Source organism: Talpa occidentalis, unplaced genomic scaffold (genome assembly GCF_014898055.3).
Source record: "Talpa occidentalis isolate TD23 unplaced genomic scaffold, MPIMG_talOcc4v2.1 talOcc4.7, whole genome shotgun sequence".
Classification (NCBI taxonomy): domain Eukaryota; kingdom Metazoa; phylum Chordata; class Mammalia; order Eulipotyphla; family Talpidae; genus Talpa; species Talpa occidentalis.
Window position 1 is genome coordinate 123,686,486 of NW_023605083.1, and position 16,981 is coordinate 123,703,466.

The 16,981-nt window shown below is 36.3% G+C and overlaps 1 protein-coding gene across 9 annotated transcripts in view; it reads left to right on the top strand.

Annotated features, from left to right (window-relative positions):
* Window positions 1–210: 210 nt before the first annotated feature.
* The window catches only part of EFCAB3 (EF-hand calcium binding domain 3), a 180,050-nt gene continuing 163,279 nt past the window's right edge, over window positions 211–16,981 (top strand). For 8 of the 9 annotated variants that reach the window (XM_054689725.1, XM_054689732.1, XM_054689731.1 and 5 more), the window contains exons 1-8: window positions 211–238; window positions 8,503–8,556; window positions 9,384–9,488; window positions 9,989–10,042; window positions 11,325–11,378; window positions 12,697–12,837; window positions 14,558–14,665; window positions 15,360–15,464. In XM_054689725.1, coding sequence (XP_054545700.1) covers window positions 8,532–8,556; window positions 9,384–9,488; window positions 9,989–10,042; window positions 11,325–11,378; window positions 12,697–12,837; window positions 14,558–14,665; window positions 15,360–15,464 — 592 coding nt within the window. In that variant the 5' untranslated portion in view covers window positions 211–238; window positions 8,503–8,531. Of the gene's footprint in view, window positions 239–6,976; window positions 7,029–8,502; window positions 8,557–9,383; window positions 9,489–9,988; window positions 10,043–11,324; window positions 11,379–12,696; window positions 12,838–14,557; window positions 14,666–15,359; window positions 15,465–16,981 lie in introns of those variants that run through there. The other variant, XM_054689726.1, reaches the window with a different exon arrangement.

Genomic DNA, 16,981 nt, shown 5'->3' on the forward strand with positions numbered 1-16,981 from the left:
TCCTTAATCATTACATGATATTCACCCCTCTCTCGTTACATTTTTAGCTGGAAGTCTATGTTTTATAAATATAACTGGTCCTCACTTTTTTTAGGGTAACATTTGGTTGCAGGATTGTTTTCCATTCTTTTTCTTCGGACATATGTTTATCTTAAGATTTCAGATAGGTCTCCTGGAGACAGCAGAATCTTGGTGTTTTGTTTTCTGTTCCAACCACTCACTCCATGCCTTTTGAGTGGTGAGTTCAGTTCATTTACATTAAGTGTGATTTTTAATATATGTGGGTTTTCTACTACCATTTTGTTTTTACTTTTCTGTTCTTTCTAAATTCTTTCCCAAATTTATGTGCATTTTCTTTGATTTAGATAGGAGCGTTCTTTTCAACATTTCTTGTAAAGAAGTTCTGTGTTGATAAACACTTTCACCTTTGTCTGGAAAGGCCTTTATTTCTCCCTCATATTTCAAAGATGGTCTTGCAAAATACAGTATTTTTATCTTTGAGTATTTTGTCATTCCATCCTGTCCTTGTCTATAGAATTTCTGCCAAGAAGTCTGATGAAATCCCAACTGGAATACTTTCTTAAGTTATCTGGGTTTTTTGTTTTGTTTTTTGTTTTCAGTCTTCAATATTCTCTTTCTGGTTGAAACTCTTGGCAGTTCATTACCACGTTTCTTGGTACCAGTCTCATTGCCTTTATGTAACCAGGTATTTTTTAGCTCATGCATTTAGATATTTAGTTTCTTCCTCAGGTTTGGAAATCTTCTTCTAGTATTACATTGAATGAGTTCTCTGTTCCTCTTTTTTCCTCCCCTTCTGGGAAATCCATGATTTTTATCTTGACTTTCCTAGTGGAGTCAGATATTTCTTGAAGACATTCTTGTTGTTCTTTTTTTATTATTAAAAAAAAGAAACATTTTGCTCTCTCTCTTCTTTCACTTGAGTCCTTTGTTTGTGTATTACTTTTTTTTTAAAAGATTGATTGATTGATTGATTGATTGATTGATTTATACATACATTCATACAAGCACTGGGTGGTCACGGGAGGGTGAGAGAATTCACCAGAACCAGAGTGGGGAGCAGAGCAGGCAGAAGGACCGAAGCACACTGCTGAGGGGAGCAGCGGGCAGCAGGAGAGGTCTGCGCACCATGTGGGACCCTCCTCCGGTGGCCGGGGAGCAGCCGGGGATCGAACCGGCGCCGCAGAGGCTGCGGGCAGCTTCTCAACCCAGCGCTCAACTGCTGCGCCACCGGGGAGGCCCAGTATTACTATTTTTGTGGTAACTGATTTGAGTCTCAGTTTGATCTATTTATTTCTATAGAGTTCTCTAGTCTTTTTGATCTCATTTATTGAGCTCTTTACATCCTGAATCCATTATTTTCTTATTTAAAACTTCAATTTTTACTTTCTAGTCATTAATATTATTTCTGAGCACATTTATTTTTCTGGGTTTTGTTGTGTCTCATAAGTTAGCGTTTCTGAGTTTGCTTGTATCACTTTTTTTTTTTTTTTTTTTTTTTAAATATTAAATTTTATTTTTATATTCCCCCATACAATTGCAAACGCCCCATTCTGACCCCAATCCTTCCCCTCCCGCCCCCCACCCCCAAAAAGTGTCTCTGGTTCATAGTTTTTTGTTGATTTTGATTTTCACTTTCTTATATTCATTTTCCTGGTCCCTTATTTAAGTTTTCTAGATTCCTGCTATGAGTGAGACCATCCGGTATTTTTCTTTTTCTTTTTGGCTTATTTCGCTGAGCATGATCCCTTCCAGTGCCATCCATGTTGCTGCAAATTGCATGTGTTTATCTTTTTTGAATGCTGAGTAATATTCCATGGTATATATGTACCACATCTTCTTGATCCAGTCATCTATTTTTGGGCATTTGGGTTGTTTCCAAAGCTTAGCTATTGTAAACAGTGCTGCTATAACATAGGAGTGCAGGTGCTCTTTGGAATTGATGTTTCTGTGTCCTTTGGGTAAATACCTAGGAGTGGAATTGCTGGATCATATGGAAGCTCTATGTTTAGTAGGTCCAGAAATCTCCACACAGCTCTCCATAGTGGTTGGACCAGTTTGCACTCCCACCAACAGTGCACAAGAGTTCCTTTTTCTCCACATCCTCGCCAACATTTGTTGTTGCTAGTTTTTTTAATATGTGCCATTCTCACTGGTGTAAGATGGTATCTCATTGTAGTTTTGATTTGCATTTCCCTGATTACAAGTGATGTTGAACATTTTTTCATATGTCTGTTGGCCATTTGCATTTCCTCTTCAGAGAAGTTTCTTTTTAGCTCTTCTGCCCATTTTTTGACTGGATTATTTTCTTTGTTGTTGCTGAGTCTCATCAGCTCTTTGCAGATTTTTGTGATCAGTCCTTTATCATTAGTGTTGGGTGCAAAAATGTTCTCCCAGTTGGTGGGGTTTCTCTTTGTTTTTGTTATTGTCTCTTTTGCTGTGCAGAAGCTCTTTAATTTGATGTAGTCCCAGCTGTTTATCTTTCTCTTCACTATCACTGCTTTGGGTGATGTGTCTGTAAAGATGTCTTTGATGTGCAAATCCCGTAGTGTTTTGCCTATATTTCCTTCTATGTATTTTATGGTTTCAGGTCTTATGTCTAGTTCTTTAATCCATTTTGAGTTGATTTTTGTGTATGGTGTGAGGTAGTGGTCAAGCTTCATTCTTTTGCATGTAGCGACCCAGTTTTCCCAGCACCACTTATTGAACAAACTTTCTTTGCTCCAATGCATAGTCTTCGCTCCTTTGTCAAAGATTAGTTGACCATAGATCTGTGGGTTTATTTCTGGATTTTCTATTCGATTCCATTGGTCTGTATGTCTGTTCTTGTTCCAATACCATGCAGTTTTGATGATTATGGCTTTGTAGTATAGTTTGAAGTCTGGGAGTGTGATGCCTCCATTTCCTTCTTTTTTTTTCAGTAGAGCTTTGGCTATTCGGGGTTTTTGGTGATTCCATATGAATTTCATCAATAATTGTTCTATTTCTTTGAAGAATGCCATTGAGATTTTGATTGGAATAGCATTGAATCTGTATATTGCTTTTGGTAGGATGGCCATTTTAATAATGTTTATTCTTCCAATCCATGAGCAGGGGATATCTTTCCATTTCTTTGTGTCTTCTTCTATTTCTTTTAACAGTGTTTTATAGTTTTCTTTGTATAGGTCCTTTACCTCTTTTGTTAGATTTATTCCCAAATATTTGATTTTTTTTTGTTTCGATAATAAAAGGGGTGGTTTTTTTGATTTCTTCTTCTTCAGATTTATTGTTTGTGTATAGGAAGGCTACTGACTTTTGCGTGTTGATTTTGTATCCTGCCACTTTACTGAATTGATTGATGAGTTGAATTAGTTTTTCTGTGGAGATTTTGGGGTTCTCTATGTATATTATCATATCATCTGCAAATAGTGATAGTTTGACTTCTTCTTTTCCTATTTGGATTCCTTGGATGTCTTTCTCTTGTCTTATTGCTCTGGCTAGGACTTCCAGTATTATATTGAAAAGCAGTGGTGAGAGTGGACATCCTTGTCTTGTTCCAGATCTTAATGGAATTGCTTTCAGCTTTTCACCATTGAGAATGATACTGGCTGTTGGCTTGTCATAGATGGCCTTTATGATGTTGAGGTATGTTCCTTGTATCCCAAGAATTTCAAGGGCTTTTATCATGAATGGGTGTTGCACTTTGTCGAAAGCTTTCTCAGCATCTATTGATATTATCATATGGTTTTTATATTTCTTTTTGTTGATGTGTTGGATAACGTTGATTGATTTTCGGATGTTAAACCATCCTTGTGCCCCTGGAATGAATCCAACTTGGTCGTGGTGAATTATCTTATGGATACATTGTTGGATTCTGATAGCTAAAATTTTATTGAGGATTTTTGCATCAGTGTTCATTAGGGAGATTGGCCTATAGTTTTCCTTTTTTGTGTTGTCCTTATTCGGTTTTGGTATTAGTGTAATATTGGCTTCATAGAACGTGTTTGGTATTGTCCCTTCCTTCTCAATTTTTTGGAAGAGTTTGTGAAGGATAGGCACTAATTCGTCTCTGAATGTTTGGTAGAATTCATTTGTAAATCCATCAGGTCCTGGGCTTTTGTTTTTGGGGAGGTTTTTAATTACCATTTCAATTTCGCTGCTTGTAATTGGCCTGTTTAGGTGTTCTATTTCTTCTTTATCTAGCGTTGGGTGATTGTAGAGTTGTAGGAATTTGTCCATCTCCTCTAGATTGTTGAACTTGTTTCCATATAACTGTTCATAGTAGTTACTGATTATTCTTTTGATTTCTGCTGTGTCCGTTGTGATTTCTCCTCTTTCATTTATGATTCTGTGTATTTGTGCTTTCTCCCTTTTTTCCTTTGTGAGCCTGGCTAGGGGTTTGTCTATTTTATTTATTTTTTCAAAGAACCAGCTCTTGGTTTCATTGATCTTTTGGATTGTTTTTTTAGTTTCAATTTCATTTATTTCTGCTTTGGTTTTTATTATTTCTTTTCTTCTACTGGTTCTGGGGTTTTTTTGTTGTTCTTTTTCTAGATCTTTGAGCTTCGAGATTAGGTTGTTTCTTTGAGTTCTTTCTTGTTTTTTGATGTGAGCTTCTATTGCTATATATTTTCCTCTTATTACTGCTTTTGCTGCATCCCATACATTTAGGATATTGGTGTCCTCCTTGTCATTCAATTCAAAGAATTTTTTAATTTCTTCTTTGATCTCCTCGTTAGTCCAGTGGTCTTCCAGTAGTGTGGCTTTTAATCTCCATGAGGTAGGATAGTTCCTTGCCTTCTTTTTATGATTTATTTCTAGTTTGATGCCTTCGTGGTCAGAAAAGATGGTTGGTACGATTTCAATCTTGGTGTATCTGTTGATGTTTGTCTTGTGCCCCAGTATGTGATCGATCCTGGAGAATGATCCGTGTGCGCTTGAGAAAAATGTGTACTCCGTTTTTTTTGGGTTTAGTGTTCTATAGATGTCTGTTAAGCCCAAATGCTCTAGGTCCTTATTTAGAGCTTTAGTTTCTTTACTTATTTTTTGTCTTGTTGATCTATCCATTGTTGATAGTGGTGTGTTGAAGTCTCCCACTACATATGTGTTTTCTCTGATGTCTGTTTTCAGAGAGGACAACAGTTGTCTGATATATTTTGGTGCTCTTTCGTTTGGTGAGTATATGTTAATGAGTGTTATTTCTTCTTGAAGTATTGTCCCCTTAATCATAATGTAGTGACCATTGGGGTCTCTTTTTATTTTTTTGAGTTTGAAGTCTGTTTTATCTGATATAAGTATAGCTGTTCCTGCTTTCTTTTTTGGCCCATTTGCTTGTAGGATTGTTTTCCATCCTTTGACTTTGAGCCTATTTTTATCTTTTGTAGCTAAATGTGTTTCCTGGAGACAGCAAAAGGTTGGGTTTTGTTTCTTAATCCAGGCTGCAACTCTGTGTCTTTTTATTGAAGAGTTTAGTCCATTTACATTTAGAGTTAATATTGATATGTTAGCATCTGTATTTGCCATTATGTTTGTCTTTCCTTTGATTTTATTTATTTATTCTTTTAATAACTTTTTTTTTTTTTTTTGGTCTTCCTTCGTTGTTATTCGTCCCTCTGAGGTTCTGGCTTTAGGATTCCTTGTAGTATTTTTTGGAGTGGGGGTTTAGTCGCAATGAAATTCCGGAGTTTCTCTTTGTCTGGGAAGGTCCATATTCTTTCTTCATGGAGGAAAGAGAGCTTTGCGGGATAGAGTATTCTTGGTTGGCATCTGTTTTCTTGGAGTCTGTTGACTATGTCCCTCCACTCTCTCCTTGCCCGTAGTGTTTCTTCAGAGAAGTCTGATGTCAGCCTGATTGGTTTTCCTTTGAATGTTATCTGTTTCTTCCCTCTTGTCAGATTCATTATTTTTTCCTTGTCCTGGATTCTTGGGAGCTTTACTATTATGTGTCTTGCTGTGTTTTTCCTTTCGTCGTGGAAGTTTGGTGTTCTTCTTGCTTCTTGTATATCAATTTTCAGCTCCTTCTTCTCATTTGGGAAGTTCTCTTCAATTATATCCATGAATATTTTCTCTGTTCCTACATCTCTCTCCTCTCCTTCTGGAATTCCTATAACTCTTATATTTCCTTTCCTCATGGAGTCAGATAGTTCCCGAAGTCTTTCTTCATTCTTTTTCCTTCGTACTTCTCTTTCCTTTTCTGTTTTGGTTCTTTTTATTTCTGTGTCTTCAAGATTACTTATTCGTTCTTCCATTTCATCTATTCTGCTTTCATTGCTTTTCCCAGAGTTCTTTAGTTCCTCCATTAATTCTTTGATCTCCTGCATTTCTCTTACTTCCCTCTTTAGGGACTCAATTTCCTTCTTCTGATCTATCACTTTTTTAATCATGGCAATTTTAAATTCTCTTTCTGGAAGGCTCAGAAGTTCTTCCAAGTCGCTGTCGTTGCAATCTGGGGAGTGGTTTTCTTTTTGTGGTGTGCTTCTTTCCTGAGGAGTTTTTAGGTTGCGTGTGGTTCTTCTACTCCCTACTGTCTGTTTTCTAATTTGTCGTATGCGTTGGGACACTGTGTTGCTCGGACTGACTGACATCTTGGGTGAACTTCTCCGCTCCCCTCTGGCTCTTCCAGGAGCCATCTCTGTCTTCTGGGGGAGCTTTCTGCTGGTTTTAGGCAGTTTTTACTGAAGAAATGTCCCTGTTCTCAAATGGCGAAGCGGGATGCAGTCCCTGTGCCTCCGGTTTCAGGCACACTCTTCTGCGCACCCGGTCTGCCCCGGACGTGGGTGCCTGCTCCCTCTGTGGGCTCAGACTGCTGGTCGGAAGGGGCCTGGCGTGGAATAACTTCCCGGCTGGCCACTGGGTCCTCCAGAAACCTTCTGCCCTTTTCAAGCAGTCTTAAGAAATGCCCTGTTTTATAGGGTGTTAGTGAGTTTTTTTTTTCCTGGTCGCTAGGTGGCGCCAGAGATCTCTCCTATTGTCCTTGGGGGGTTGTTTTTCGCCTCCCCCCACCCCGTGGGACAGAGAACAGAGCGGGAATGGTAGGGTACACCTCAACAGCTTTGGGGTGCTGTGTCTGCCTTGTGCCCCACCGTCGTGGAGAAACCACGCCCCGAATTTTCGTGCCCCGGGTCTCAGTTCAAAGCCCTCAGTTCCAAGACGGGGGCTGTAGCCCAGTTCAGTGGCGCGGGATTGGCGCCTTTTGCACCGCTCCCGTGCCTGGGCGCCTGGTTCCTGCTCACTCAGGGAGGGACCTTCACCTCAGTGAGGACCTCCGCGCGTCTCCCCGCAAGCCTAGGTCGCAGGCGCGGGGACCTGGGCAGCCGGAATCCCGGTCCGCGTTTTCTTTTCAAGCGTGCCAAGCGCGCCGCGTTTCCGCGCAGGCTTACCGGCAGCCCGGGCTGTGTGCGCGTCTCCCGGGGTCTTTGTTCTTCTCTAATGGCGCCCGGAGCCGTTCGCTCACCGCCGCGGCGGATCCTGCAGGGTTCGCCTCAGCTCCCGTTCACGGGGTGTGGTGGCTGCAATAGTTCCTTTCCACTCACAGTCCCGCTTGCTGCGTCGTTTGTTCTTGTGGGCCGTTTTGGTTTGTTGTTTCCTCCTCTCTGCCGGTTGGAGAGTGCCGCCTCTGTGGGCGGGGGAGGGGAGCAGGGTTCTGCGCTTTCCTCCCTTCTAGTCCTCTTTTATGGCAACTTTCTTCTTCAGGCAGTTTGCTGGACTCGTCCGTTTATCTTCCGTGTCCCGGTTCTCACTGGGACCTGCCGCTTTTCCTCCCTATTCACTTTTTTTAATGGGAGATCTTACTCGCAGCGTCTCCTCCTGCTTGTATCACTTTTGACTTGCCTTTCTGTATTTCCTTCTCTTTGATTTTATTTATATAGTAACTTTGGATTCCGTGATAAGCAGATAAAATCTTCTATGTTTTTGTGGTTTTATTCTGGAGAGTTATTCTCATCTTGTGATGTCATACTCCCTTGAGGTCTCATTTGTCACATATATACATACATATGTATTCCCTCAAGGGAATCTCTCTTTTTCTCTCTCTCTCACGTGCGTACACACACACACACACACACACACACCACCCCAGCTCCTTCCTGTGTTTCCCTTTGTTCAAATGTGTATGGTCTTCCTTTCCCAAAACCTTTGGCCCTGCCAGCAACCCTGCTATCTGTGCACCGCACTCCAGATTGCAGCCTCCATGTGTTTCTCTCCATTCACCTCCAGTTCAATAAAGCATGACTCTCCTCTACATCTCTTCTGTGCAGTCTTTATCAGTCTCTGATGTCTAAGGGCTGACTCAGTTTCACTTCAAGCTGTAGGACTCTCTCAGTGTATTGTATCTCTGGTTAACTGTTAGATCCTCCTCTTGGGAGCAAAGCAAAGAACCTACTCTCTTACCATCATGGTGGCATCCTCTGTGTTCATACTATATCTTATAATTCTATTTCCTAACTTTTATTTTCACTTCTCATGTTGTTTATTGCTTTGCTTAAAACCTTGTATTTTATCTCACAGATGATGGTAAGATAAATCAGCTTAAATTGATGGATACCTTGCAGACTATTCAAGGTGAGTGAGTAATAACAATACTAAACTCTTGAGCCTTCACAATATTTTAATAAAAACTGTTAAAATTTATGTCCATGATTACAAGAATGCATATTCATAATGTGAAAAGCTTGAAGAATACATGGAAACATAGAGTCAGAAAAAAATCACCCTTAGTTTATAGCAAAAGACAAAGATAACTAACATACATATTTTGGTGTACTTTCTTTTATCCTCATTATTGTATGTTATTTTGTATATTTGATTTTGGATTCTTATAAATATTTTGCATTGGTTTCGATTTTTCATTTCATGTTTCATAAATCATAAAGTGTTAATAATATTTTATTGATTTATAGTTTGTATCCATTGATACTGAATTTCTTTGGTGGGCAGAGATTATGTACTACTGTAGCACTAATCAACTCCCCAAGTTTTTTATATGTATTTTTTTCTAAATATAACTTATTATCATTTTTAAAAATGGTCATATTCTAGGCCTGCACATAAACACAGATGTTATAAATCTGCAATGATCAATTTACTTTAGCAAATAAATAATGAATTGGAAATCTAGACACATATGATAGGGTATACAAGGAAAGAAATACTGATCCTATTGTAGGTGGTAACAAATGACCAAAATGTTTGCATCATTATGTACTTGGTGAAATTTAGTGAACAGTTACACACTTTACAGTTTAAAATTTGGTTGAGTCTTATTATTACAGGCATAATTTTGACCTTTGGATAAGGATTAATGATATCAGGTTTTATTTCTGATTTTGTTATTTTTTTTTTAAGAATTTCATAGAATTTTCATCTCTTTTCATCTCATCTTTCTTAAGGAGGGAAGATTAATACTCAGAAGCTAAGTAATGTTCTGGAGAAAATGGGAGTGAAGATCACAAATAAGGAATTTCAGAATCTGCAAGAAAATTTGCCAGCTGATAGTAAGCATTCATGATATTACTGATCTTTTCAGAGAAGTTAGATTTGTGTATAAGGATTTATTAGCTACATTTATTTTTCTACTTTGGAAATATGAAATGTAGTTAGAAAGGTTAAATCTTAAATGTGCTAAATGTCTTCCCTTGTTAGTCTTTGATGTTAGTAGGCTTATACAGTATCTCAGAGGGACTTTTCTTTCAGTTACATGCTTGTGATTTAGCTTAGGAAAAGAAAACAACAACAAAAAGAAAATAAAAGGATGGTGAGTGAAAGGAAAAGAGGAGATAGCAAAAAATGGAGAAGGCAGAGAGAGGTTGGGCATTTAAGAGTTTCAACATTTCCTCTCTTGGAAATGGGGGTAGGCTGGAGGATGTGATGTGAGCTGACTCATTTCATCACTGCAATTTCCTGTGTCAAATCTTTATTTGACATTTTTGGAGAGTATAATATTAAAGTTGACATGTAAAGTATTCTGTTGTCAAAATTGTTTCTTTTATTACAGCAAATGGAAAGGTAGCTCTAAATACACTTCTGGATGAAATAAAGATTCAAAAAGGTGAGTGCAAAACTGTGAATACACTAAGAAATCTGAATTCATGTTGATGAGATATTCTCCATTCCTTGGTTGTCTGAATTTTGAAGAATAGTAGCCATTGTGTTATTTGAGCAGTATATTACCCATCTTTTATGGGTAGTATGTGATGAAGTTATCACTTTTGGAAAAGTGGTATATATCAGGTTGTCTTCAGTAAATTTAGTTAATAAAAACTAAACCCAAAATTCAGTGAGTTAAGTACATTTGTATTTATTAGTCAAATTCAATAATATATATTTCTGGCCCTCTGGAGAATGTCTTGCAGAAAATATAGATTTCTTAGGTGAAAAAGTAGAATGAAATTAAAAAATTACTAATTGGTTTCCATCAAAATTAATCACTTCTATCATTTGATCGGCACAGTGAAGAAAATAAGAAGTTAAGACACAGACTGGGAGATTGTATTACAAAAAATATATATAACACTACTGACATGAAGACTATCAAAAAACCTCTGACAACTCAATAAAAAGAAGACAAAAATATCAATAAAAGAGGGCAAAAGATTTGTACAGATATTTCACAAAAGAAGATATATGTGACATGATCATATGAAAAGATGTTGAACATTATCAGTCATCAGAGAAATGCATTTTAAATCATCATTAGACATTATTATAAATTGTAATTATAAATATAGTGTAATTATAAATCATTATGTCTACTAAGCAAAAGTAGAAGAGCAAAAAATAAAAAGATTGATAATACCAAGTATTGGCAACAGTAAGGAATAGTTGAAAATCACGTGCTAGAGGGTACTCAAGTACATTGGAGGTCAGCATGACAGTTTCTAAAAATTTACCAAGACCCAGCAATTCCACATTTCCCAAGAGAAATGGATACATTTTAATAAAAATATTGTGTATGAATATTCAGAGTAGTTTTCTTCACAGTAGTTAAAAATTGGAAACAACTCTAATGGCTATCAACCCATAAAGGGATATACAAAGTGTGGTATACTCACAGGTGTGAGATGTTATCTTGTGGTTTTTATCTGTATTTCTCTAATAATAAACAATAAACATTTTTTTCTTGTGCCTGTTGGCTATGCATATGTCTTCTCTAGAAAAGTGTCTGTTCGTTTTCCCTGTCCATTTTTTGATGAGGTGGCTTATTTTTTTGTTGTTGAGTGCATGAGTTCTTTATATATTTTGGATATCAATTCCTCAGCAGATGAGTGAATTACAAATAAATTCTTGCATTCATTAGATTGTCTTTTCCTTTTATTTACCATTTATTATAGCTGAGGAAAAAATAAGTCAGAGGAGACAAAGAAATACAGTGGCCACTCTTAAAGGTAAGATGAAAAGGAAGTAAACCTGATACTTTTGTTTGATTCTTATACTGCTTCTTAGTCATTAGATTAATCTTGTCACCCTCTATAAATTGCTTTTATTGTTCCTCTAGATTATTCAGTTAATATTTTATAATAACCTGTTTTGATTTTGGAAAGAAATCCCAATTACGATAGGTAAGGGAAAAAATTCAACCTTAGGGGGCTATGTGTCAAAGTGAAGTAGAGAACTCAAGATTATTATCAATGGAGACTCTCTTTATACATATCTTGACAACAACATAAGGCTTTAGTGCTGCAATTAATTCTGTTAATTGACATTTATTGTACTTTTTTAGTACTAGGTGTTCCTCTGGGTGTAGGAAATACAATCATGAATCACACAGTGTTCCTGCATTGTTTCTTAGTAGGTGGGGGAGAAATTAATAAATCAAAAAAATGAGATAATTTTAGGTAGCAATAAATGCTGCAAAAGAAAAAAATAGGTAATGGGATCAAGACTGGTGGACTGCTATAGACAGGAATGTTGGGGAATACCTACCAGAGAAGAATGGCATTTAAGCTAAGATTTGGATCCAGCATCCTTTTAGAACTTTGTGTTGAACAGGCTTCTCTTTAACACAAACCTAAGAAATTCTACTTCTGGTTCTAATGTTAAATCTTATTGCCACTGGGTGGGTTTTGAACAGAGTAATGATAATACATAGACATTTTTTTTGTGTGTTATTAGAGTCACAATTTGGTATTTAATATTGTGTTTTTATATAATGTGGTCACCAGAATTTGTACCATGTCTTTCAGCTGATGGAAAAGTTGAACTTAATAAACTAATTAATGGAGCTAACAGTGTTACAGGTTAAGAAATTGATGTGATGGAGGTTCTAATACATTTAAGCTTAATTTTGCAACATCATTTTGACTTATGTAATGATTGTCTTGTAATTCCTACTGCATTATTTTATTAACTAATAAAAAGGTTTTTCTAATAAGCTACTTTGAATTTTGGTGTTTTAAAATAAAATTCTATTACCCTACTTATTTGTATAAATATATTAAATCTGTTCAATTTTTTGTTTTGCTGCTAAAATTAACCTTAGTATTTCCTCACCCTCTTCTAACATATTTGTTTTATAAACTCATCTTCAGTAGTAGAAGTACTATAGTAGAGATAATTTTAGTTCAGTAATGACTGTCTTTAAGCACTTAAATGTGCTTGGTTTCTTCTTTTTTTTAAACTAGGAAATTCACAGCCATGACACATAGGAATTAATTTTTTTATGTCTTGATTTTTATTTCAATGTCATGTCTTTCACTTTTGTAGGCATGCAAGCTGATGTTCATGGCCTTGATACTATTCTTGAAAACATGGCAATCAAAGTTATAGCTGAGAAACTTGACCGAGACCCAGCTGAGGTTACCAACCCCCTAAATCAGGGAAAACTGGAAAATCAATTAGTTAGTGGTGAGTGACTTAGATCTCATTCTGCTGCTTTTAGTAGTTTTACGCTGTTTTTAGTAGTAACAAAAAAGAGATGTTTTTCTCTTAATATACTAATCTAAAGTTGATTTGTTTTCACCATGTATTCATGCAGCAAATCTTTCCTGAGCACTATTATCCGGTATTATGTTAAGGGCTAGAGATTAAGTGGTGAGTAAAAATAGACACAGTTCTTGACCTAAGAGGCTTAATGTCTAAGGTATCATATGGTATGTCTTAGTGTTCTAGTAGAAACTGAAAATGTTCCTAGGGACAGTCAGGTCAACAGTTTTCATTGGAACAAAGCCTAACACAGTTTCAGCCAATTTGTATGACATTTTCCCTATTTAAATATGTTTATGGCGCACAATATCTTTGGACCAGATTTTACAATTCAAAGATAGAATTGTAGTTCTCAAAGAAGAAGTTAATTAGAATTGAAATGTTATGAATCACAAAGCAATTCCTACTGAAAGAAAAATAAAAGTACTGTCCAATAAGATCAAGCTATAGCACCTACAAATACCTTACTGCACACTGCCTCTTACATGTAAATAGGTATAGTTATATCTTTACCATAGTTTGCATGCTCTTTTTTTTTTGTTTTTTAAAGATTTATTTACTTATGCATACAAGAACTGGAGAACAGGCCAGAGGTGCGGGGGATGAGAGAATTCACCAGAGACAAAGTGGGGAACAGAACAGGTAGACTGACTGAAATACACTGCTGAGGGGAGTAGTGGGCAAGATAGGAGAGGTCTGCTGTGCCCTATGTGGGTTAGCTCCTTGGCCAGGATAGCTTCATAATGCTGCGACTTACCCCTTGTGCCACCAGGGAGGCCCCTTGCATTTACCAGGATAAACTCTTTACTCCAAAACACATCTTTATTTAATGATTGCTTAATTTTCCAATACCACTGTATACCCCAAAATATCTCAAAACATGTAAGGCATAAAATGACAGAGCTAAAAGGGAAAACAGCCAAATTCATGACAATACTAAGAAATTTGTATATGTATTTTTAGGTTTTTGATAGAAGAGACTATCAAAAATTATCAAGATACTTTACACAACATAACGAACAAACTTATTACTTAGTTGGTATACAGAACACTGACGTATCTTTCAACAAAAATTAAAAGGAAGTCATTATGAGACTCTTCCATTCTAACCATGATAAAATAACTTGAAAATTTTTCATGCCATAAGCAATTATAAAATTGGACAAAATATATAAGGCTACTATGTCCAAGGATTGTTCAGTAGAGAGAGTCTCTGCCAGAAGTGAAACTACTGCAGTGTACCCCATGTTTGTCATGGCTATCTGCCTGGGGGTTCTTTGCCAATCATAGTTGAGGAGGCTCAACACAGTAAATGGTGAAGGAAAATTTTGTTAATGTTAGAGGTAGTCTCAAATTAAATACCTGCTGTGAAAACTGTTTAGATCACCAATCTGTATCATCCTAATTTACTACAAAGTTTATACCCAATTTCATATTCTGTTGCTTTGACCATCATTCATTCTGAGATTATACTAGAATTAATGAGAAAGTCTTTATCTGAAGGCCTAATGAATGGCTTGTTTACTAGGTCAGACTTATAAGCTGCTAGATATAATGTCACTAAGACAATTTTAAAAATTTCATGGAATCATGATATTATTTACAATAATTCCAGAACTCTCCCATTTCTATTGCTTTGAAGGAGGAGACTTTGATGTCAAAGATAAGAAGAAAGTTCCAGAAAACTTGGGAACAGAACTCATCACCGACAAGAAACACTGGGAGTTGGTGAATAATCTGCCAATTGGTGGTGAGTTTCTATAACGTTTGTGTTTCTTATGTAAGTGAAAAAAATTGTCAAAAAAAAAAGGCATTATCATTTTCATAAGAAGAAATACAGTGTAATCTCATTTTTAATTTGGGAATCAGTTAACCCTGGTTAAATGTCCTATGAGCATAGATGAGAAATTTTGGCAATTATTCTTGAATCCATGGTTTAAATCTTGAATCCGAAGTTTAAAATGAGGATTAAGAGAAAAAGGAAATCTTGAAAAGCATTGGATTGGAAATAAATGAGAAAATGCAAAGACAATGGAGGGGAGAGGAGGTCTTGGACTTAATGTGATAAAAAGAATCACAAATATTGGACATTCATAGACAAATCGACAATGTAAAATACTTCCAAAAACTACTGTGTATTAACAAACATCCTGAGGGAGGTGTGAGGTTAAAAGGGATGGAAGTAGGGAAGGAGACACAGGACACGGGGATATTGGGGGGGCGGGAGTGGGGGGAGAAAAATCAAATTAGTCTCGATAATCTTATTAAAAATGGTACATAATTTTACAAGCATAATTATATTTCTTTTTTGTATCAGTAACACAGCCTAATTAAAAATAAAAACACATTAATCAAATAGAAACACATGAAATTAATGTATTATTAGAAATATTTTGCAAACATTTTATTTTTCTCATTTTTTTATTCCCTATTGCTTTCCTAAGAATGGAAAATTAATGTGAGTGATTTGGACAGTGTTCTGGAGGAAATGACGATTAGGCTCACAGAAAAGGAACAGGAAAAACTGACAGAAAACCTGCTACTTAATGGTGAGTATTTTAGAAATGGCTGTCTCTTTCAAGTTTGTGTTTGTGAACATAAATGTACAGTTTTCAAAAACTAGGGACTTTGAGACGAAAAGGCATTTTGTAGACTTTAAGGAAAATTAATTCCTAATGTGAAAGTGAGTCCTGTTCCTTCATTTTTATAAATTCCAGGGAGCAAAATAAAATTCTGTCTTCAGTTCATTGTTTCCTTTAACACTGTCTCTAGAAAAGTTGCTTTCCCCCATTCCCTGTATCCTGAAAATGTTCATATATGTACATTATATAATATATAATTAATCAATTTCCTCACCTAAGTATTTAATGAATAAATTTGAATTTCTACAAGACCTTTCTGTGACTATCCCTCAGTCCTCATCGATTTTGTCAAAGATTGGATTCATAATTATCAGTGTGGTACTTGAAACCAAAGCATTCACATAGAGCTTTTGGATATGTACAGGCAGGGAGCATGGGGGTGTATTTGTCACAAGTGATTGTGAGAGTGAATGCTATTAGCATTACATTGCCTCAGTATCAGGAATGCTAAGTACCCCAAAATTCATCGGATTTTTCTACACAGTGATGAACTACTCCACAAGATAAAGCACTATAGTTGAGCAAGTCTGAACCCTAACTGGCTTCTTTCTCAAGACTCTTTCACAGTGTGGTGCCATGGTAATATGACCTAGAATCCTAAGAGTTAACCTTTACTCAAGGCCTCTCTGATGTCTATGAATAGTCAGAGACCAGGCCTGATTCTTCATTGTGCATCTTTATCTCTTTCCCTGTGTGGTAACTCACATATTTTAGGTAGATAATAAATATTTACTGAATAAGTAGTTTCTGCACCAAATGAGGCATAAATAAAAAGAATATCATTACCAGGTAGTGATAGTACACTACTGACAGATTACTCAAGTATTTGCTAACTTGTATACTTAAATCTTATATAAATCTCATATCAATCATTAATAGCAGAATACTGTCATAAGTCTCCCACACAGAGTCAATTGCAAGAAGTACTTTTGCTTTGTTTGCTTTTGGGAACCCATGTTCTCAGGTAAGCTTGTAATCCACTGCAGTCTAGTAAATTCTCAAAGATGTGGTAGGAAGACAGTGTCATATACAATCCAGAAATAGTCTATAACTTCTTACTTTCCTCCAGTTTCTTCTCTGTCATCTTCCCATTTTACCCCCATGTCCTTCTTGGCTGAGTCCCTAGATGTCTCTTTTAGGGTTATAATTTACTTTATAGAGATTAGTAAATCCTTTCTCATATACCAGCTTTTCAATACTTTTGAGGAGATATTTTTTAATATTTTATCTAGAATTTAATTGTTTTTATTGGAAAGGTCTATCTGAATAACAATAGTGTTCCAAATAAATGGAAACAGAGCCTAATTACAGATTTTTTTCTGTATCTGTGAGTTGAGGTATCTAATCTGGAGGTTTAGAAAACAAAAATAAGCTTTGCACATAGTCAGCTATATTTTGATTTATTTTACCACTTGCTGTAAGTG